The sequence below is a fragment of the Phyllobates terribilis genome, unplaced genomic scaffold (assembly GCF_046119375.1).
Source record: "Phyllobates terribilis strain yellow unplaced genomic scaffold, ASM4611937v1 Scaffold_3__8_contigs__length_932513732, whole genome shotgun sequence".
Taxonomy (NCBI): Eukaryota; Metazoa; Chordata; class Amphibia; order Anura; family Dendrobatidae; genus Phyllobates; species Phyllobates terribilis.
The window spans coordinates 536562840-536585749 of record NW_027362763.1 but is presented as its reverse complement, the minus strand read 5'-3'; the positions used below and the strand labels follow the sequence as shown (position 1 = coordinate 536585749).

Below are 22910 nucleotides of genomic sequence, written 5' to 3'. Positions count from 1 at the left end.
GTGTATTTTCGGCGTTTTTCACCCATTGAAAGCAATGGGTAGTGGGAAAAAACGCTGAAAAAAACGCAGGTGTCAGTTTTTGGTGCCAAAACCTGAGGAAGTTGAATTAGGTTATTTATTCTTTGCAGTAAACTTTAGTGCCTTAAGCTATGTTCACATGTTGTGTTTTTGCTGCATTTTTTTCTGTGGTAAAACTTGTGCTCTTGGCAGTGAAGAATCTGCCTCAATAAAGCAGGTTTTACTAAGATTTTGCTGCGGTTTTGTCATGGTACATTCGTCTCTTGTGCATGCTGATAAAGTTTAGTGCAAAAAAAAAAATAACCTAATTCAATTTCCTCAGGTTTTGGCACCAAAAACACAACAAAAGAGGTTATCTATGTTTTTTTCAGCGGTTTTCCCACTACCCATTGCTTTGAATTGGTGAAAAACGCTGAAAATACACTGAAAGAAGTGACACGCTGCATTTTGCAAAAACCAAGGTATCTCACAAAATCACAAACACAGAATACACCTCCCCGAGGCGACAAGTAATCAATGTATCACTATTCTACCTGAACACATGCGGCCAGCAATCTTGATTGTGACTTCCCATCTCCAGACCCACATTAAGTATGGCGTCCATACACAGAACATGGGCATTGTGTAGACGATAGCCTCCATGTTTTCCCATCTGCTCCAGCTTTTGCTCCACTTTCTGCTTAACTGATTTTAAAAATAAATGATAAAGCAATCTGGTAAATTCAGAACTCTCTCAAGGTTATTTGGGGAGATTTATCAAACAGTTTGCGGCACAATTCTCACGTAAAGACTACTAGAAATGTCACAAAATCTCATAGTTATGAAAATTTGACACTGATGACTGGCAGCATTCACACTGATTCACACGCGGCAGTCCTTCAGCAGCTTTTGTCTGCAACAGCCCTGTGCTACCACGGTTTTTCACCATTTTGCTGCCCGATTGCTTTGTCTTGTGGGGAAACCGCAGTATCACCTGAAAAGCGGCTGTTTGCCACGGGTGTGTCAGATGTAACAGACAGTCGCTCTGCAGTTGGTTATAGAATGTCACTTCGTTTGGAATTGCAGATGCCTTCTTAAATCTGTCTTTCTTTAGGAATCAGCGGCTACCTCCCTCCTGCTCTGACACCCTGGCCTGGGTGTTTAAATACTTTCAGTTTGCTACAGGGAGGCGCCGGTGATATTCACATGTTCCCTTGTGAAAGCTTGGAGCTATGGCAGTCGGCTTACCTCCTCTCTGGTGCTTTGGAGGACGTTTGGTGTAATCTCTCTGAAGTCGGCTCAAGCTAAGTTTCTCCCCCCGTGTTTGTCTCCCTTGTTGTCTTTAGTTTTTAGTGGGAACTGAGCAGTGCTCACCCCCCCCCCTCCCTATCCAGGGCCTAGCTCTAAGGATATACAGGGCTTAGGTTTCTTGTTCGGCGATTGCTGAAGAACCAATATAGGGACGGTAGGGTAGACAGGGTGATATCAGATCAGCCTAGGGGTCTCCACTCCCCCTTTCCCTAGTGTCTGGGCTCCCTTCCCCTCATCCCTTTGTGTTGTACTTAATCTTACCTACACTGTGTGTGACACTGTTATAAGAATCCATGAGGTGTATGGCTGCTTTCACACTGCAATCAGGCACCCGTTCGGTGGCTCCGTCCGGGGCTTACGTCAGAACCCCCCGCAAAACGGGATTCGGATGTATGCGCCAATGGGGCTATAGACTATAATGATGCAAAGAATCAAACATGTGCTCTGTTGTGCATCATTTTCAAGAGTGTACGTCTACTGGAGACCAACACCCAGAAGTAGTCTACTACGTCTGAATCCTGTTTTGCGGGGGTTTTGGACATAAGCTCCAACGGAGCCAATGAACAGGTGCCTGAAAGCAGTGTGAAAGCAGCCTTACAAGCAAAACAGCTGTTTCACAGCATGATTAAAAGGAGCAGGAAATTGGGCAGGTAAACTTTAAAAAAGACCACTGTAGCACAGGGCTCCTGCAGTTAAAAGCTGCTGTGTGTGAATGCAGCCTTTGAAAAGTGGGCAGAGATCCACAGGGAAGGGCCAACAAATTCATCATAATTTACACAACAGTTAGGAACGACAGCTGAAAGATAAGCAATATTCATTAAGAGAAGTGCTCCTCTTAATAAAGTTCCGGAGTAATATGCCCCAAATGCATTAAAGGGGTGTTCTCACGTTTAAACGTTATCCACTATCCAAAAGGATAGGGGATAACGTTCTGATCACTACGGGTCAAACCGCCATGGACCTTCCCCCCCAGTGATCCCCGATAACCGGGAACTTTTTAGCTCCCTAGCTCAATAGAGCGGAAGTTGATCATGCACACTACCACTCCATTCATTCTTAAAGGGGTATTTGTAATGATAATATTAGCAAATACCTCAATTAGAAATGTAGTATAGTTTTTCTGATTCACTCTGTCTCTTTCCTCATGTGCAGGGCATTGCATGACCTTAGAATATTGGGACAGGATCTTGGAGATGGGAACACCCCTTTAATGGGAGTGCCGGAGATTGCTATGCGCAGTGCTGGACTGATCGTCGGCGCTCCAATTAGAATGAATGGAGCAACAGTGCTCATGATTAGCCTCTGCTCTATTCAGCCAGGGCTCTACAGAGCCACGGTTCCCGGGATCAGTGGGGGCCACAGCAATCAGACACCCAACGATCAGAAAGGTATGCCCTATCCTGTGGATAGAAGAGAACTTTCAAGCTTGAGAACTTCCCTCTAAGCCTTAGTGAAGTGGGACATTACGTTTTTGTGTCATACTTTTTTGTGTTTTTGTTTTGGTGCTTTTCCGCTATTGTTTTTATGCAGTAAAAAGTATATACAAACTCCAAAAGCATTGCTTCTCCTCATAGTGCCCTTATAGAAAAATTATCTAGAGATACATATACATCTAAAATGAATAAGCTATGAATTAACTTCCATTTTGTAACCTAAAGTCTCTCACTCATCTTGTTGATTAATACAAATGAAGATGGATAAAAAGTTTGTGTGAAGATCTGTGTCTGTCAGTCCCTTATATTAAAGACACAGACCCAGATTCCTCATTTGAATTTTTATTTCAGTCACTTTTCTGTCTGAAAAGGGACTGTCCAATTTTTTTCATGAAAGTCTGTAGTCACTATGTGACAGCGCTCACATTGCACGCTGTAAGAATTCTCTGATGCAGTCGGCAGGATCAGTCTTCTGGCCACATTCAGACTAGAAGTGCGTGGCCTCGCTCAATGCAAGTTGAGCATACATCTAGTCATAATGTGGCAGAGAATATGCATATTGTATACTTGTGGTCACATGACCGCCGATCTCACCCATGGCACCAGAGAAAATTGAGTATGCGCAAGTCTGCACTCACTCTACTTGATAAACCTGGACAACTGCTTTAACTTTCTTTTTTCCACTGGCGAAATGAGCAAAACAGATAATGAATAATGCGGAAAAGAAAACCAGGGAAGAAAAAAAAAAAAAAAAAAAAAAAGCACTTATTAAAAAAAAGGTGCAAATCGATCCAACAATGTTTGTAAATCCGTGCTTTGCACTTTCTGTTGACCAGGTCCCCATGATTCGTAATCTGGGACAGAAATGAACTGAGACTTTATTAGCAAATAAGGATGTATCTAGCACTTTATTTTTGTATTCCCGCCACTAATGCAAATCAAGATGAGCGGATCTGACAAAATTCAAATTCGGCAAATCATGCGGATTTTACAGGTGAACTTGGTTTGTTTGCAAAGTTATGCTCTGTGAATTGAATACTAAATGTAGGATGTAAAAAAAAATTCAATTCTTTAATAAAATTTGTTAATCTCTTATGGCTATTATGTGGCAGAATGCTTTTAAAACACTGCACAATCTGCATACCTTGTGATATTGTGTCACTTTGTTCAGGATTTTCCTTGTCATCCTTCTCCTCTTGCACACAGGATGCAGCAGCCATCTGAGCTAAAGCGGACGCACAGTTAGCAGCCACTCCTGTAGATGCATACAAGACAAAGGAAATAAAGCCAAGTATACCGACAATTAACAGATTCACTAAATACACAATCTATGGGAAATCAGAAGAACTTACACACACTAAGCTACGTAACATGAAGGGGTTATCCAAGACCTTAAATGGGAGTTCCGTCCATGAACAAAATTCCTGCAGTCACTTTATGTGACTCTACTCACTCTCTGCATTAGGCACACTGCCACAACTCCCCTCAGTTGCCAGGTCCTTCGGATAGGTCTTAATATCAGATCTATGAGTGTATGATTCCTGACAACCCCATGAACCATTCCTAGCCAGTACACAATGCAGAGAGCTTCCACTGCGTACAGTTTCTTCAATCAGCTAATCATCCAGCATCAGTTCCATCATATATGTTCTTGTTTATGTGCAGTAATTTTTTTTATATCCAGTCTACACTCCCCTGTTAAAAGCCAGGTTTTTGTTGTGTAAAAAATACATCATAAAATGAAGAATCATTTCAGAACTCCAAATCAGTCAAATGCGAGGGCATCTCCTGTGTACAGCCCTCTTCAAGTCAACCCTCAGATTTTCAATTGGATTCAGGCCTCGGCAATTTCAAAACTTTGATCATTTGCTGACAAATCCTTTCTTTTGATTGATTGATTGATTTGGAGGTATGCTTAGGGTTATTGTCGGGCTGAAAGGTGAAATTCCTATTTATCTTCTTAGCAGAAGCCTGAAGGCTTTGTTGCAAAATTGACTGATATTTAGAACCAATCACCTTGACTGAAGCCCCAGATATCGCTGCTGAAAAACAGCTCCAAAAGTAACATGCTGCCTCCATCATGCTTCACTGTGTGTATGGTGTTCTTTTGTTGATGCACAATGTTGGCTTCGCGCCAAACACACTTTTTGGTATTATGGTCAAAAAGTTCAACCTTGACCATCATCAGACCATTGCATGTTTTCCCAAATGCTTTTGGCAAAACCTAGCAGGGCTTGGATGTTTTTCTTTGTAAGAAAATATTTAAGTTTTGCCACCCTACCTCACAGGCCAGACATAAGAAAAACATGGGAGACTGTTGTCACATGCAGTGCACAACCAGTACTTCACAGAAATTCCTGTAGCTCCTTTAATGTTGCTGAAGGCCTCTTGGAAGCCACCAACAATTTTTTTTCTTTTCATCAATTTTTGAGCGATGTCCAGTTCTAGGTAATGCCACTGTTGTGCTAAATTGAAGCCACTTCTTTTTGACGTCTTCCATGGTATATCTAATGCCTTGGAATTTTTTCTACCCTTCTCCTGACTGATAACTTTCAACAACGAGATCCCTTTGCTGTGTTGTAAGCCGTTTACAGACCATGGGTTTTGTTGTAAAATGTAACTAAGAAAATGTCAGAAAGAGCCTACTAGAACAGCTAAATTTTATATGCCGTTAATCAGAATCAATGTAAATGATGGCAGCTATGTACTGACTAGGATTGTATATGAGTTTCAATGTGATTGGCTAATTCTGATCACAACCACATCCATAATTCTAGGATGGTGTTCACACTTATGCAATCATATTATTTTAGTTTTGTTATTTTTGTTCTCCCCCTTAAAATGATTTCAGCTGGTTTCTCAATGGATTTGTACAGATCATGGATGACAAAGCTGGAAAAAGTTCTGAAATGATTCTTTTTGGGATGATTTTTGAGCCGTCAATCTGGCTAATTGGGTACAGAATCAGTTTAAACTTTCATAAAACCATTCTGACATGGATTTTTACTGTAAGCACACCAGCCTCATTAGATCTAAAATCAACTTAGTAATGTATTCAATTCATATTGAAAATCTGATGACAGATCTGTTTTAAGCAGGATCAAACTGACAAAATCCCTATAGCAGCTTTCTATACTTGTCAATAAACAATCACATCAGCAGTAAATCAGCTTTCTAAACCAGTGACCATACAACCCTACATTTAAAATAAAAATAGGTCTACAGAGGACTCCCAAGATTGAATGTCAATATAAATAAAAAGGCAAGCCATACCTAAGGCACAGCTGAGACGAGCAGCTTTCCTTAGACCATCAAGACTCATACAAATAGAATCTCTTTCTTTCTGATTTTGCTCCTTCACGCCTTCTGCACCCAAAATAAATGATAATCCTTTGGAGCTCCCTGCCATGCGCCCAGTTAGTGGTGCAGACAATGTGTCTATTAGGTTCTTCCAGCATCCAATAAGTACAAAGCGTGCAAAAGCAACACCTGAGACAGGGAAAACAACAAGATTATAGATTAGGTTAGTTTACCTTACTATAGATTCAAAACACTAAAACTGCATTACAGAAAAAAGATTATCATGGCGAAGTTTACAAGAGGACTCGGTAAATCTACCATCTTTACAATTGTATCATCACTACCATTAATGGGTGTCTGATTGGCTCATTAACACATTCAAATCCCCTACATCCCAATTCACTAGCACATACAATACCCAATGTAATATTGAAGAGGTTTTCTACCCCCTATGTTAAACTTTCCATATGGCCCCAGTTGGTAAATTCTAAAAAAAAGAGCATATACTCCCCATCCATTCCCATATTGCTCCTCTGTCCCCTGCTGGTATCCTCTCTTATTTCGGCACGGTTGGTGCTTAACCACAAAGTGACCACCAATACGTATCTTCACGGACTTGAGATACTTGAATAGCGTCCCCCGAAGGGTGAAAATGCAGCAGCTATTAGCTGTACACTATAGCTGACACCCTGCTGCATCAGTCACGATTGATTTTGATGCCGACTATGGCAGTTTAACCCCTTAGATGCTGCGGTCAAAAGTGACTGCAGCATCTACATGCTTAACAGAGTGCGGGGGCTCCCTCTTTAACCTCATCGGCACCGTTAGATCTTGATTGTGTGGTCCTGATGGTTGCCATGGCAATTCAAGGCCAAATAACAGTCTTAAATTATGCCAGCTATAGCAGCCTGTTCAGAAGTTAGCAACATTTATCGTATTTTTCGGACTATAAGACGCACTTTTTCCTCAAAAATTTTGGAGGAAAGTAGGGGGTGTGTCTTATAGTCCAATATACATAAATATTGTGGCTGTAGGTGGTGGGGGACGTGGGGGAAGCAACAGCGGCTGAATAGCGGGGCACAGGAGGCAGCAGCCGCCTGCTACAGCCTACACTGTGCCCGCTACTAAAGAAAAAGAATATTCACTGCTCCCCACGCCCATAGGCATGGGGAGCAGTGAATATTCATTTTCCTTAATAGCCGGCACACTGTGCCTGCAGCGCGGCTCCTGGTATGTATGGCCCCCCTCATCCCGGTATGCTTGGCACCCCCTGATCCCCGTCACGCTGCACAGAAAAAAAAAAACAAAATCATACTCACCTCCTCTCTCCTCCAGCGCTGTGTCCCGCTCTGTGCCGGAATAGTCACTGCTCTCCACGCCGGGACTGCGTGTGTGGGGAGCAGTGACCATTCATTCTCCCTAATAGTGCGCACACTGTAGCAGCAGCGGGAGCAGTGAGTATTCCGGCACAGCATCTCGCCATGCGCGGCTCACACAGTGAGATCCCTGTCGGCAACAGAGCTGAACACAGCGCTGGAGGAGAGAGGAGTTGAGTATGATAATTTTTTTTTTTTCTGTGCAGCATGACGGGGATCAGGGGGTGCAAGCATACTAGGATGAAGGGGGCCATACATACAAGGACAAAGGGTGCCATACATACCAGAAAGAGGGATTAGGGGGGCCATGCATACAGGGATAAGGCATGAGTGGGGCCATGCATACTGGGATGAAGGGGGCCATGCATACTGGGATGAAGGGGGCCATACATGCCAGGAAGAGGAATGAAGGTACCATATATACCAGGATGAGGGATGAAGGTGCCATAGATACCAGCATGGGTGTGAGAGGGGCCATAAATACCAGGATGAAGGGTGCCATACATACCAGGAAGAGGGATGAGGGGTGCCATGCACACCAGGATGCGGGATTGGGGTCCCATGCCTAGCAGGATGGTGGATTGGGGTGCCATGCATAACAGGATGGGGATGAGGGCCACTTATAACAGGAAGGAGGGGGGCATATATACCAGGATGGGGGATATTAACAGAATTGGGGGATATTACCCCTAAAACAGTGTCAGCAGCAGACCCCCTCCCATTTAACAGGGCATCATGACCACATTTTTTTTCTTACATTTTTTTTTCTATTTTCCTCCTCTAAAACCTAGGTGCGTCTTATTAGTCCGAAAAATACAGTAAGTTGTACATGAGATTTTGTATTAATTTCTGAAAAGCACCTGAAGGGTTAATAAACTACCTGACAGCAGTTTGAAATAGGTTGACTCGTGCAGTTTTTAAAATTATATAATTTTTGAGGGTTTTCCAATATATAGATCCCCCCCCAAAGTCACTTCAAAACTGAATAGGTCCCTAAAAAAAAAGTTTTGTGAATTTTCTTCAAAAAATGAAAAATTGCTACCACATTTTTAAACCTCCTATCATAAAATCATTAAAAAAATTCAGATGGTGCTAATGTAAAGCAGGCATGAGGAAAATGTTATTTATTAACTATTTTGTGTGGTATTACAAGGGATAATTGTTCAAAGTTTGAGAATTTACAAAAAATGTTAATCTTTTGTCAAATTTCTGATTTTTTTTTTTTTTTGTAAATAAAACGCAAAACATATCAACCTAAATTTACTATTATCATAAACTATAACTTGTCACAAAAAAAGAATCTCAAAATCTCTGGTATACTTGCAAACATTCCAGAGTTAATTACCACATAACGTGACACATCAGCTTTGAAAAATTTGTCACCAAGTGGTTAAAGGGGTTTTTCCACAAATAAAGTACATTTTAATCAATAGATCTTAGAAAAAAAATAAGTTCCACAATTGGATGTGTTTAAATAAAGTGTTCCTGTGCTGAGATAATCTTATAAATGTGCCCCTGCTGTGTACTGTGCAATGGCTGTGTCTGACCGTGCAGGAACACAGTCTGATCATACACTGTCTCCTGGACAGGGGAGGAAGCAAAAGAGTATACAGACATTACAGGAGGGGATCACAGATGATTCTTTCCATGAAATAAAACTTTAACTGTAAAAACAAGCAGGAAATGCTTTACCTCACAGAAACTATCAGCTGTGATCACGTGCTGCAATGTCTGTATGCCTCCACCCAGGAGCTGTGGTATGATCAGACCATGTTCCTGTACGGTCAGACACAGCCATTACACAGTACACAGCAGCGGCACATTCATAAGATTATCTTAGCACAGGAACAATTTATTTAAACACGTCCAATTGTGGAAATTATTATTATTACAAGATCTATTGAGTAAAATGTATTTTGTTTGTAGGAAAACCCCTTTAATAACCATGTCAAGTAGCGGAGGCCACTAAATGGCTGCAGCAGTGACATGTCAACCATGACGAAAGAGGAGAGAACACCAGCGGAGAATAGAACGGTGAGTATATGCCATTTCTTATTTTTTTTACCACATTGGGGTCATATGTAAAGTTAAAAAAAGAGGCAACGTGGGTATTTGTCAAACAGGTTATTTGATTCAGAGAACCCAATAACAGGGTGATGGTTCAGGTGCTGAAAGATCAAACATTTATCATCAACCTTGTGCATAGGTGATTGTGTCCAATATGGAGCAACCACTTTGATAGAAGCCGAGTGCAATATTACAGATTTGACTATTTGTTTTCCTTTTGTATTAGCAGTAAGAGTTGTCATGCTCCACACAGTGATAGAAACGTATAGAAATGAAGGCGCCATGCACATTAGTATTTTTTCCCCGCACACCTGCCACGGTTGTTGGGTCCACATTCTTGTCAGGAGGAAGTGGAGATTGTGTTAACGTGGATGCCTGAAGCTGTCCACCAATGGCACTGCTGCCCAAACCATCAATGTCTACAGTAATGAAAAAAAAGTTCAAGAAAGCAGACTTGAAATAAGGGTTTTGTACAAGTAATGGCACAGACATGTATGGCTACAATGTATAAATACCAAAGTCCCATGTGTGATGTTCCCTTCCTTGGTCTTACAGTTACTTCTTTCCTATCCATCTGAGTGGTGACAGGGGTGTCTGATCGAGAAGAACTTTCTCACTCCCAGAACCACCTTGATACGTTAGGGATTTCATTAAGGGTGATAGGTTAAAATAAATGTAATTCTGGAGAAGAATTTTTTTTTTTTTACTAAAGGCATTAATTCAGAGTGGCAAAAATGTAATGTTAAAAACCTAGCTTTACATTTATTGTGCTTATACATTTAACGGGAGAGGATTAATAAATAATGGCTGCCCATGTAATGTATTGGCATGCCTGGTCCGCCAACAGGAGCTACTCTTAGATAGCGGCTCTCCATTCTGGTTCACAAAGAGGCCTTATCAGAACATGGGGACAGGTGTTGTCCTGATGGAACCCAATAAAAAAAGTCACAGCACTCTGAGGAACAGGTTAAAATAGGTGCACATACTATGGTGGTTGGCTTCCTCATACTGACAGTAACACGACGATAAAAGAGAAGAACATTATTCCAATGTCATAGGCCACACATTACATCATTATTCACAGGCCATGCATTAAAATAACGGGTCAGCTTTTTATACAAGTCTGTTTTGGAGATTTCTTGTATCCTCTATAAATAATTCTGGAGTAGCTTTTCTTAGAATTCTACTTCTTCCTCGGTCATTCTTCCTGGAAACGTGTGAAACTTATCCCGTTGTCAATACGATGTCTCTATCTACTCTAGCACAGTCAGCACTGATTAGATAGTATGACATTGGGAATATTGTCAGAAAATTGTCAAGTCATGGGGGGGCGAGAACAGAAGTGGCGCTTTTCTAAGAAAAGATAGCAGTCATAGAATCTTGTATTCTATATCTTAGAACATAAAATAGAACACACAAAATGAACAACAAAAAGCAGAGAAAGCAGTTGAGGCAAAAACATGGCAATACTCACTAATAAGCATGGTAATAAGAGGCAGACATTGGCCCTCAGGGGAGCCCCAGTAGCCAGACTCTCCAAGCATGTTCCTGTCCAAGATTTGGTGATACAACTCCTCGATCCAAGCCTGGGAGAACACTATGACCACCCCACTGGACTGGACCTGCTTCATGAATTCCTTCTGTATAATGAAACATTGAGTATATTCCATATAATGTATGTGACTATACTCGCATTAACTAGATGTTCAAGGTCTATTAACTGAAGAGCATTTTTCCTCCTTCAGTGACTCAGCCGTCATGTTTGGCTTTCATCTCTCTGCATACAGCCCACTGGCTGTGGATCAAGACAGCAGAGAGATCACAGCAGAGCTGCAACGTGGTGCCAGGCTCAGGGTCCTGTTACCGGTCCACGGCGCCAGGCTCAGGGCCCTGTTACCGGTCCACGGCGCCAGGCACAGGGCCCTGTTACCGGTCCACGGCGCCAGGCACAGGGCCCTGTTACCGGTTATCTGTTTAACCCTTTTATGGCAAGAGGTCTAATGATTCTCAACAAGAGTTTCAGCTTTCGGAATGCAGCAGTCTAAAAGGTGATTCATATATTTATTTTTTATGTTGTACTTTACTCAATTTATATTTTTATATATTCACTTTGCAAAACTGTGGCTGATATTTGATAGTACCAAAATTAATCTCTTGTAAACCCTTCTAACACATGCGCAGTTTGTTTTAAATATCCAAAATGTGCTTTACACACTCTCTCGGGGTCCAGTACTGAGCGTCTTCCACTACTCCCGGTGTCTGTCGTGTGACGTCAGCGCTGCAGACAATAAAAAGACACCGGACACCGGGAGTAGCATCAGAGACTCAGCGCTGGACCCAGGAAGGAGGAGTAAATTACAATTTGTTTGTTGTGTTTTTAAACAAATTGCACCCAGGGAACAAAGGGTTTCTGAAACCAGGAAACCCCTTTAAATAAAGAAAAATGCTAAAAAATAGACAAAACGATGTACAGTGTTATCAGTTTACCTTTGAATGCTACCATAGTTGCATTACTAAGTTACTAAAAATGGCTTGCTGATGAGCCACAGGCTTCCTTACACCGGTGGATTATAATGAGGGCAATCTCTTGTTACCGCCCGGGGCTCAATGCTACAGGGGGGCCCATGGCCAGATTGTCCTCATTATATTATTTTTTGAGCCTCCATTGGCGGCATACATCGCAGGGCAGGGTATGTTCCTGTAGTTTCGCTGCAGACAATAGAGAATCGCATCATGCCTACTAAAAGAAGCTGGCTGCATAATTTAGCAACCACCCGCTGGCCACATACACATATTTATTTATTTTTTTTACTTTAAATTGAGTGAAAAAGGGTGGTGAGGGGAAGGTCATGATATTATAATGAACTGAAGGTGGTGGTGGTGGGGAGAGGACATGACATTATAATTAATTGGGGGAGGGAATGGTGGGATTGAGGACACAACATAATAAATGGGGGTGGGGATGGAATACAGGACATGACATTATAATTAATTGGGGGTGATTATGGTAGGGAGAGGACATGACATTATAATTAATTGGGGGTGATTATGGTAGGGAGAGGATATGACATTATAATAAATTGGGGGAGGGAAGAAAGAGAGAGGACATGACAATAAATTAGTGGTGGGGATGGGATACAGGACATGACATTATAATGAATCGGGGGATGAGTGGTGGGAGAGATGACATGAGAATAAAATGAATCGGCGGTGGGAGAGAGCTCATTACATTATAATGAATTGAGGTTGGGGGAGAGGACATTACAGTATAATGAATTTGGAGTGGGCATGTAATTATAGTGAATTTGGCAAGTATGAGGAGCACTGTGGGGATTGAGGAAACAGGATAGTGTCTGATATTGAACTGGGGGTAGAATACAGTGGCTAATGAATTTATATTTGTACTGTGTGGGGGAAAAGTGGTTAGAGTTTAAGTAGTTAATGAGGGGCACAGTGCCAGCTTATCAATTATTTATTTATAATCAGATGAGACGTCAACAGTAGTTTACATTTATTCTGTGTCTACATTGTATAAAGATACATGGAAGCACTAAACGACTGCCGATTGGCAAACCTAAATGGCAACAAACAGCAGTAAATGGAGCACACTGAGTATTCTATAAAAGATCGCTCAGTTTGCATAGGCTGCCATAGTTCAGTGAAAGTCCTGTTTAAACAGGAAGATGCACTCGATCTATCCCCCAATGAGCATGCATTTTACAATGAAAGATTATCATGATTATCTTTCAGTGTAAAAGCAGCTTTACTTGCGGAGAAATGGGAGTAATACTTTTGGGTGTAAAACAAAATCCCTCATTATTTAGGACGCCGTGTCTTAGTATATACAGTGGTTGCCAAAAGTATTGGCACCCCTGCAATTCTGTCAGATAATACTCAGCTTCTTCCTGAAAATGATTGCAATTACAAATTCTTTGGTATTATTATCTTCATTTAATTTGTCTTCAATGAAAAAACACAAAAAGAATTGTCCTAAAGCCAAATTGGATATAATTCCACACCAAACCTAAAAAAGGGGGTGGACAAAAGTATTGGCACCCTTTGAAAAATCATGTGATGCTTCTCTAATTCATGTAATTAACAGCACCTGTAACTTACCTGTGGCACCTAACCGGTGTTGGCAATAACTAAATCACACTTGCAGACAGTTAACATGGATTAAAGTTGACTCAACCTCTGTCCTGTGTCCTTGTGTGTACCACATTGAGCATGGAGAAAAGAAAGAAGACCAAAGAACTGTCTGAGGACTTGAGAAACCAAATTGTGAGGAAGCATGAGCAATCTCAAGGCTACAAGTCCATCTCCAAAGACCTGAATGTTCCTGTGTCTTCCGTGCGCAGTGTCATCAAGAAGTTTAAAGCCCATGGCACTGTGGCTAACCTCCCTAGATGTGGACGCAAAAGAAAAACTGACGAGAGATTTCAACGCAAGATTGTGCGGATGGTGGATAAAGAACCTCGACTAACATCCAAACAAGTTCAAGCTGCCCTGCAGTCCGAGGGTACAACAGTGTCAACCCGTACTATCCGTCGGCGTCTGAATGAAAATGGACTGCATGGTAGGATACCCAGGAAGACCCCACTTCTTACCCCGAGACATAAAAACGCCAGGCTGGAGTTTGCCAAAACTTACCTGAGAAAGCCTAAAAAGTTTTGGAACAATGTTCTCTGGTCAGATGAGACAAAAGTAGAGCTCTTTGGGAAAAAGCATCAACAGAGTGTACAGGAAAAAAAAAAGAGGCATTCAAATAAAGAACACGGTCCCTACAGTCAAACATGGCGGAGGTTCCCTGATGTTTTGGGGCTGCTTTGCTGCCTCTGGCACTGGACTGCTTGACCGTGTGCATGACATTATGAAGTCTGAAGACTACCAACAAATTTTGCAGCATAATGTAGGGCCCAGTGTGAGAAAGCTGGGTCTCCCTCAGAGGTCATGGGTCTTCCAGCAGGACAATGACCCAAAACACACTTCCAAAAGAACTATAAAATGGTTTGAGAGAAAGCACTGGAGACTTCTAAGGTGGCCAGCAATGAGTCCAGACCTGAATCCCATGGAACACCTGTGGAGAGATCTCAAAATGGCAGTTTGGAGAAGGCACCCTTCAAATATCAGGGACCTGGAGCAGTTTGCCAAAGAAGAATGGTCTACAATTCCAGCAGAGCATTGTAAAAAACTCATTGATGGTTACCAGAAGCGGTTGTTCGCTGTTATTTTGGCTAAAGGTTGTGCAACCAAGTATTAGGCTCAGGGTTCCAATACTTTTGTCTGGCCCATTTTTGGAGTTGTGTGTGAAATGATCAATGATTTGATTTTTGCTTCATTCTCTTTTGTGTTTTTTCCTTGCAAGCAAATTAAATGAAGATAATACCAAAGAATTTGTGATTGCAATCATTTTCAGGAAGAAACTGAGTATTATCTGACAGAATTGCAGGGGTGCCAATACTTTTGGCCACCACTGTAAAGTCTTCTCTGGTTATGTACAGCACAGTCCCTTATTACATAGCATCCTTTCATGTACACAGCCATCCCTTATTATATAGCGACCTCTCGTTATGTATAGCACTGTCCCTTATTATATAGTATCTGCACGTTATATAGAACGCTGTACAAGGGAAAAAATCTGGCACGGCGTGCATAGCTCCGTCTGTCCACTTAAATGTAAACCAAAGCACTTGGATGGGTCACGAGATGAACACACATCACAAGACCTCCCAAAAATATAATAAAAAGATACACAGGGTGCTGAAAGAGTCCAAACACTCAAAACTGCCCAGGCTTCTCCAAATCTTCTCCTGGGAACATAGCTTTAAAAAAGATGTGTTCAATAAGACTACTGAAGACATTTCAGTTTGCATGTGACTTGGCCTATAAAAAGCTGGAAACCTGTATTCACTAGATATAAATCTTCAGAAATCACATGGACATGATTTTTGCTAGAGGTGGTACCACGTAAGGAGATGGATTTCATATAGTAAAATTGCACCTACTAGTGTCACGGGGGCCAAAGCTGTTTTCTTCCTGTAATAATCACTGTTGGCTAGTTTCAGGTTCAGCAGAAGGGTGTAGTAGGCTGCAACATATAAACTGTCTGCATTCAGAAGGTTCTGGACGCATGGTCCGCCGTTAGTTTCAAAGCCGGGTGAATGCATCACACCTGTGAAAAGTAATACTGGATCAAAGAAATGTGAAATAACTCCCCTACTTAACTAGGAGAATCATCTCAATAATAAGGCTAGGTTCACACATTATGGCCACAGGGTACTGCACTTCTGCCCTGAATTCAGAAAAATTGCACAGAAGCAGCATGGTGGTCACAAGGAGTGAACCAAGCCTGACAGAATGTGCACACAACGTCTCCATCAGGCAGATTTGGAGCCGATCTGCTCCAAAACAAGTCTTAAAAAGTGAGTAGAAAATGCTTATAAGAATGAAAATATTCATGTCTATGTCAAAACAACTTGCTTTTCATATGTTCTTGTTCAGACACCAAGTGGTTAAAAATATCTGACCTGACCATTCTTCAGGCGTCTCACGTCATACAAGTCAATAGGAAAGCTGAAAAGACGGCCCAGATATTTTTTTGAGCGTCTTGCTATCGTTTTTGCTTCAAAACCTCTAGTGGTTTCTTCACAATTGAATGAAGTTTTTTTTTAAAAAAAAATGCCAGTACAAAAGACCCCAAAAATGCTGGAAAAAAAATTGCTCAGAAACACTGTGGGAGGTCAAAAGCTTTGAAAAAGTGCACTGAATACTACACCAAAAAAATGCGATTCCTAAAGCATCTTCTGCTTGAAAAAACAGAATTTTTGGGCCACCTGAAAAGCATATTGTGTGCATATACCCTTAAGATGATTACACTGGAGCAGAGGTAATGCAATGTCAGTGTCTTAAGGCATCTGCTGCTTCTTTTAAGGCTACATGAAGACTTTGGCCGCAACATCTGAGCGCTATACAAGTGAATAGGGCTGCATTGCGACACCTACATGACTGCAAACGTGATCTGCAAAAATCAGGCTCAAATGGCTTTTATGCGACTTGCATGTCACAATGCGACCCCAAATCGTTGTCACACCAAAGTCGCTGTGAAGCCTTAGGCTTCAGATAATCGGCCTATTTAAAGGATTATTCCCATCATTAAAATAATTTGGGGAGTAGAGGGCAGACCACTGGGAACCCCATCATTTCCAAAATGGAGCCCTGAAATACCTTGTCAGAATGGAGATGTGGGTGCAGTGCTCATCTTGTTCTGCCAGTCCTCTGGAGAATGAATGGAGAGTGGCACAGATCCATGCACAAGGCTCCACTCCTTAGGGGCACTTCAGCACCCTGGTGTTGGGAACCCTTGATGATGGGAATAACCCTTTAAGTACACACAGCAATGAACATCACATGGAATAATTTCACAGTGAGACCTAAGTGTCTATCGGAATTTAACACAGGGAATAACAAAGACAGTTCACAATCAGTGGTGTGAGGTGGAGACCCACCACCGCATCCATATAGTTTAATGTAAGGCCTTTATACACATTAGATAGCGGTTGGCTGGACATTCAGACAACAGCTATCCCTCCAGACACAGGAACGACTGGCTCAACTAAGGGCTCCTGTGTTCTCATAAAAGCTGCTGCCAAATTCATCTGGAAACAGCCTGTCTTCCCGCCTAACACCATGATTGGGAGATTGAACAACCACCACCAGATCTTTATTTCCCCGGACATAAAATTTTAGTAAAAGGAAGTCTGGATAGGTGCCTGAATTTAAACACCTGTAGCAATGGGACTCAATGCAAAACCTTAATTCAATGATTAAAGGTGGTCATATACATAAAATAGCTGACGGCCGAGTGCTCATTTGGCCATCAGATATTTCTCCCGATGTTCCCATACACATGAGCATTCAACTCGATGAAATGTTCATGAGTTTTCTAAGAGGAGAGCGAAGCAAGCCGTGGCCAAATTTCCCTCACAAAACTTCTTTGCTCTGCCAGATCAGACAGTGGACAGCAATGGTGACCACCAAATCCTTCTGACTTATAATGGGGTCCATCGGGTTCCACCAAAAGGATGAATCATTTTCACAGGGGAAAAAAAAAAAAAAGCTACTGCATGTGGCGCCATTTTTTTTTTGGGTCAAAAATTATAGCCAGCGATTAAGGCTACAAAAACATTGCACAGCATATAATGACATGCTGCAGATTTACAATCTGCGCCACAGGTACATTTTTTGGGAGTATTTCTGTTCTCATAGCATGTGAATGAAATGTATTAAATTCTCATCCACTTTCCTTCCAATGTAATGCGCTACCATGTGAAATCATACCCTCAATGCACAAAATCATGACCAGTTAATACTATGCTTTGCAAAACACGTTGCTCATACATGCAATTATTGGCATGATTAGGTCTAAAAATATTTGATGATCGCCTAATAGTAAATGGACTAAAATCATACCACTGGAATATCATTAAATAGCATTCCTGAGCAGGCCTGACTACAGATGTACAGTGTCCTATTACTATACAATGGATAGTTACCAGCTTGTAAACTGGAGCAAAATGTTGAAGCAAAATTCTGCAAAGTGGTATCGACTTCCTCCATCCTCTGCAGTGTCAGGAGGCGAGGAATAAGACCTTCTAGAGACTGCACAAACAGCCGTGCGCTGTGCTGATCCGCCTCCTGGTTTTTCAGCAGTTTTAAAGATAAAGCAGCAGTTCGCAATGACCTATGGCCAGGACAGTCTCGGGGAGTTTGATCTTCATCTGCTAGCGAGCAGTTATCAGAACCAATGTCAGAGACGTCAGATCTACCCGAATCCTTTTCTGCAGCCATGGAGTACTGATCGCATGAATCAAATTCTGTCCTAGAAAGATCTTGCTCGTCAACACTAAAGTTACTCTCACTGCACCTTGAGCCATAAGACCTTGTCCTACTCTCAACGGACAGGAAGTTTGTTATGTCGGGGTAAACGGTAATATGACTCCTTTGGACAACATCTGGTTGATCTACAACATCCAGCTCTGGATCTTTAGTATGATTGTCTTCTTGCCCATCTAGGTTATCTTCTGGAGTAGTCTGTCCTAAATCGCCTTCTAAGGTGGTTTGTCCAGTGTCCGTGGTCACGCTAATACTGATGTCAGGACTCTTTTCTGTTCCCAGCTCCCACGGTGTATGTTCAGAGGATAGAACGCGTCTTTGCCACCTGAAATCTGCCTCATTAATTTCCATGGATTCTCTGCTTGATTCTGCTCCATCTCTCAGCTCGTCAAGACGTCTTAGAAGATGCTGGACATGAGCTTCTTTCAGACCTTTTCCTTGACTCATTTCATCCAAAGCTCCAAGCAATGCACAGACACAAGACACAGAGGCATAACAAGCTTCAATGCCTCCTTTCATACATGCTTCTGCCATCCCATCCATGATCCTACAAAACAAATCACAAAGTACAGGGTGACATACCTCATTCTTGTTGCGCTTTAATAATGTAAATCTTAAAATTTTATTAGTTCCTACTTGTAAGAAAATAAAGAGGACATGGCAGGTCTTCAGTTCTAACATGTCTGTTTTAGTACATTCCTATATTTCTCATTGTGAAGGAAATATATAAAATTGTAGGGGCAATTGTATAACAGCAGTAGAGTTAAATTTAGTTGACAAAGGGGCAAACTGGATTTACCAGTGCTGCAAGCACAAAGGGGCTTTCCCTGGAGGTTGTCAAACATGGCACCTCAGCTCCTGGACCCTGAGCTTCAAAAAGGGGTCAGCAGATAGTCTGTAACCAAGCAGAATATTTCACATTTACTGTATAGAGAGGAGTGGGGGAAACACAGGATATTTAAAATGTGAGATGCTTGTCCCTAAATTAGACCACCTTCCAATCACCAACAACAATTTTTAAATAGTCCAATCCAGGCTGTCTGGGAAACCAGAGTACGGGACCAAGCATATAAAAGCTGGGTTGCACAAAAAGAAAGTTGTTTACATGTGAGGGCCTGTTTATGCGGGTGTGATCCATAATTAATTTTTCCTTCCCTTAAGGAAACAGAAGCTAACTGTAGATGGAAGTGTTAAGGTATTTATTATGTTTCCCTTTTTATTTTATAACTGTTTTGCATATTTGTGTGTCGTTTTGTTTCCTTTTTAATATCTTCTATTGTAAGCACTGTATATTTTTATATTCAAGCTTAATTTTTTTTAATAAGTTTGATCCTTGTAAGCTCTAAAGAATCCATAGCCTTTCAGAGAGTGTGACCTTTTGATTGTCTGACAGCAACATATTTGGACTTATCACCTTGTGTGTTTGATGAGTGGTGGCAGCGTGTTAAGAAACCTGTGTGTGTGGACTGTGTCTGGATGTGATTTATGCTCACTGTAAAGCCTAGAACAGAGGTTGAGTGCTTGATTGAGTAAGAGGAGATAAATTAACCTTGCAGGCGTACCCCACGTCACGTGATAAGTAGTGTGTATGTGACACTTATAAAATAGAATGATAATACAGGATATTTTCTTCATACAAGTCTGAATGTAAAGGTACTCTATTATTCCTCCTAGAAATATATGAAACAAATCTACAATGAAAATGTAGTATTACATGGAACTGGCCACAAATGTTTTGTTCAATACATACAAGCAACAGAGACTGGCTGCAGTGGTCACATGGATGTATAGCACATGACTGCTGCAGAAAAATACACAAAGATAGGTGAGGACCCGCAATGATTTATTCATCACCCATTATTATTATCATCATTATTTTTGTAGTATTCCCTAACCATTAGTAACAAATATAATTCTGCATTTTCACTACTCAAAAAAACTGACACATGAAAGTTTTTACAAGTAACAAACAAAAGTACTTACAGTTTTAACAGGTCCAGATGGGACTTCCTTTTTGATATAGATCGTTTCCTGGTTTCAGGTTCAGAAATACATGGCCCGGCAAGATCAAAAAGTCTATGTGGGCTGCTGAGAATCTAGAGAAAGAGATAAATTAACTATGAAAAATGTCGGGTAAAAACTCCTGCTATCTAATGTTTTGTGATTCAGGCACAGAAAGAAAACTTATGCCTATGTGAGACTTTCCATTGCTTCTATGCCTGAGTGCATCTCATACCAAGGTCAACAATGTAACAGGAGAATGCCACGAACACATTTATTAGTTGAAAACTTTTAGTTTGTGCTCGATATACATTTTCAAGACTATAAAGCCAGAGACAGATAGGACACAGGGGCATTCACTGAAATCCGGGGCCCCATTCCAATTGGGCCCTTCCCTACAGAAATCCCAGCTGCCCATCGGGTTCTAGGTGTTGTGAAGGCCCAATGGAGATGACAGAAGCCCCCCATCTTTAACCTCTCTACCCCCGAAGGTGGTTTGCACGTTAAGGAAGGGGCCAATTTTTACAATTCTGACCACTGTCACTTTATGAGGTAAGAACTCTGGAATGCTTCAACGGATCCCACTGATTCTGCGACTGTTTTTTCGTGACATATTGTACTTCATGATAGTGGTAAAATTTATTCGATATGACTTGCGTTTGTGTGTGAAAAAAAAAACAGAAATTTGGCGAAAATTTAGCAATTTTCAAAATTTGAATTTTCATGCCCTTAAATCAGATATGTCACACAAAATAGTTAATAAATAACATTTCCCACATGTCTACTTTACATCAGCACAATTTTGGAACCAAAATAAAATATTTTTTTTTGTTAGGGAGCTATAAGAGTTAAAAGTTGACCAGCGATTTCTCATTTTTCTAACAAAATTTACAAAACCATTTTATAGGGACCACATCACGTTTGAAGTGACTTTGAGGGGCCTTTATGACAGAAAATACCCAAAGTGACACCATTCCAAATACTGCACCCCTCAAGGTGCTCAAAACCACATTCAAGAAGTTTATTAACCCTTCAGGTGCTTCACAGGAATTTTTGGAATGTGGAAGAAAAAAAATGAACATTTAACTTTTTTCACAAAAATGTTACTTTAGATCCCAATTTTTTTACTTTCGCAACGGTAAGGCTAAGTGCCCACGATACAGAAATGCTCCGGATTTTTCCTGAGCGTTTCTGCATCTCCCTGCAAGTGAAGAGTTTTTCACATGCGATTTCGCATGCGGGCTGTCAAGCGCTTTCGAAGCGATTTTAGCATCATTTGGAAAGTGCTTGACAACCTGGTCACACTATATAAATCCATGCAACTGGCATGGATTTATATAGTGTGACCAGGATAGTTAAAAAAAAAAAAAAGACTAAAAATGGTAAAAAAAATAAAAAAAACACACTCACCCCCCGATGGCCCCCAGTCTCCTTATCCAATGCGTAGGGTCTTCCCGGTGTCTCGGGGTTGTGTAAAAGGACCTTTCATGACGTAATTTAGTCATGTGACAGGTCACGCGACCGCCGACGTCGGCGGTCGCGTGACCTGTCAAATGACTAAATGACATCATGAAAGGTCCTTTCAGACCATCGTGAGCTGCCGGGGAGCCAGGACGCATCACTATGGAGACCGGGGGCCATCAGAAGGTGAGTGCAATGTACATTTTTTATTTTATTTTAATTGTTTTTTCTTGCAGGTACTATGGTAACTGGGTCTGGAGGAGAGTCTACTCTTCTCCAGACCCGGGTAACATCCGCACATTGAATAGCTTAATATGCACATGTAGTCATGTGGATATTAAGCGATTCAATGCAAAAGGAACTTCTCTAGATGTGTGGCGAGTACCCTGAACCCCCAGGTGCTTCACAAAAGTTTATAACGTAAAGCCGTGAAAATAAAGAAATCAAACTTTTTTCACAAAAATGATCTTTTAGTCCCAATTTTTTTTTATTTTCACAAGGGTAAGAGGAGAAAATGGATCCCAAAAACTGTTGTGCAATTTGTCCTGAGTACGCAGATACTCCATATACACTGGGGAAAATACAGTGTTTGGGCGCACGGCAGGGTTCAGAAGGGAAGGAGCACTGTGTGACTTTTTGAGCGCAAAATTTGCTGGAATCAAGAGCGGACGCCATGTCACATTTGGAGAGCCCCTGATGCACCTAAACAGTGGAAACCTCCCACAAGTTACCCCATTTTGGAAACTAGACTCTTCAAGGATTTTATCAAGGGGTTTAGTGAACATTTTGAACCCAGAGGTACGACAGAATTTGATAACATTAGGTCATCATATTGACTAAGTTGTCATTAGTCTTGAGCTTGCATCGGGTACTCGGGTATGCACCATGTATCGCGGGTGCTCGAGTAACATGCTCGAGTCCCCGACCCGCATGTTTCACGGTTGTTAGACACTCAAAAAAACACATGCAGGGATCGCTCGTGCATGGCAGGCAATCCCCGCGAGGTTATTTTGGCAGTATAACAGCCGCAAAACATGCGGGGCGGGGACTCAAGCACCCACGATACTCGGTG

General features: G+C 41.5%; 1 protein-coding gene across 2 annotated transcripts in view; it reads right to left on the bottom strand.

Moving 5' to 3' along the window:
- Positions 1-22910, bottom strand: part of ARFGEF3 (ARFGEF family member 3) — a 95872-nt gene that overhangs the window by 36823 nt on the left and 36139 nt on the right. Inside the window, exons 11-18 of one of the 2 annotated variants that reach the window (XM_073671327.1) lie at positions 20360-20472; positions 18037-18923; positions 15490-15671; positions 10959-11124; positions 9796-9903; positions 6015-6230; positions 3886-3996; positions 552-702 (exon numbers count right to left, since the gene is read on the bottom strand). In XM_073671327.1, coding sequence (XP_073527428.1) covers positions 552-702; positions 3886-3996; positions 6015-6230; positions 9796-9903; positions 10959-11124; positions 15490-15671; positions 18037-18923; positions 20360-20472 — 1934 coding nt within the window. The remainder of the gene's footprint in view (positions 1-551; positions 703-3885; positions 3997-6014; positions 6231-9795; positions 9904-10958; positions 11125-15489; positions 15672-18036; positions 18924-20359; positions 20473-22910) is intronic. The other variant, XM_073671328.1, reaches the window with a different exon arrangement.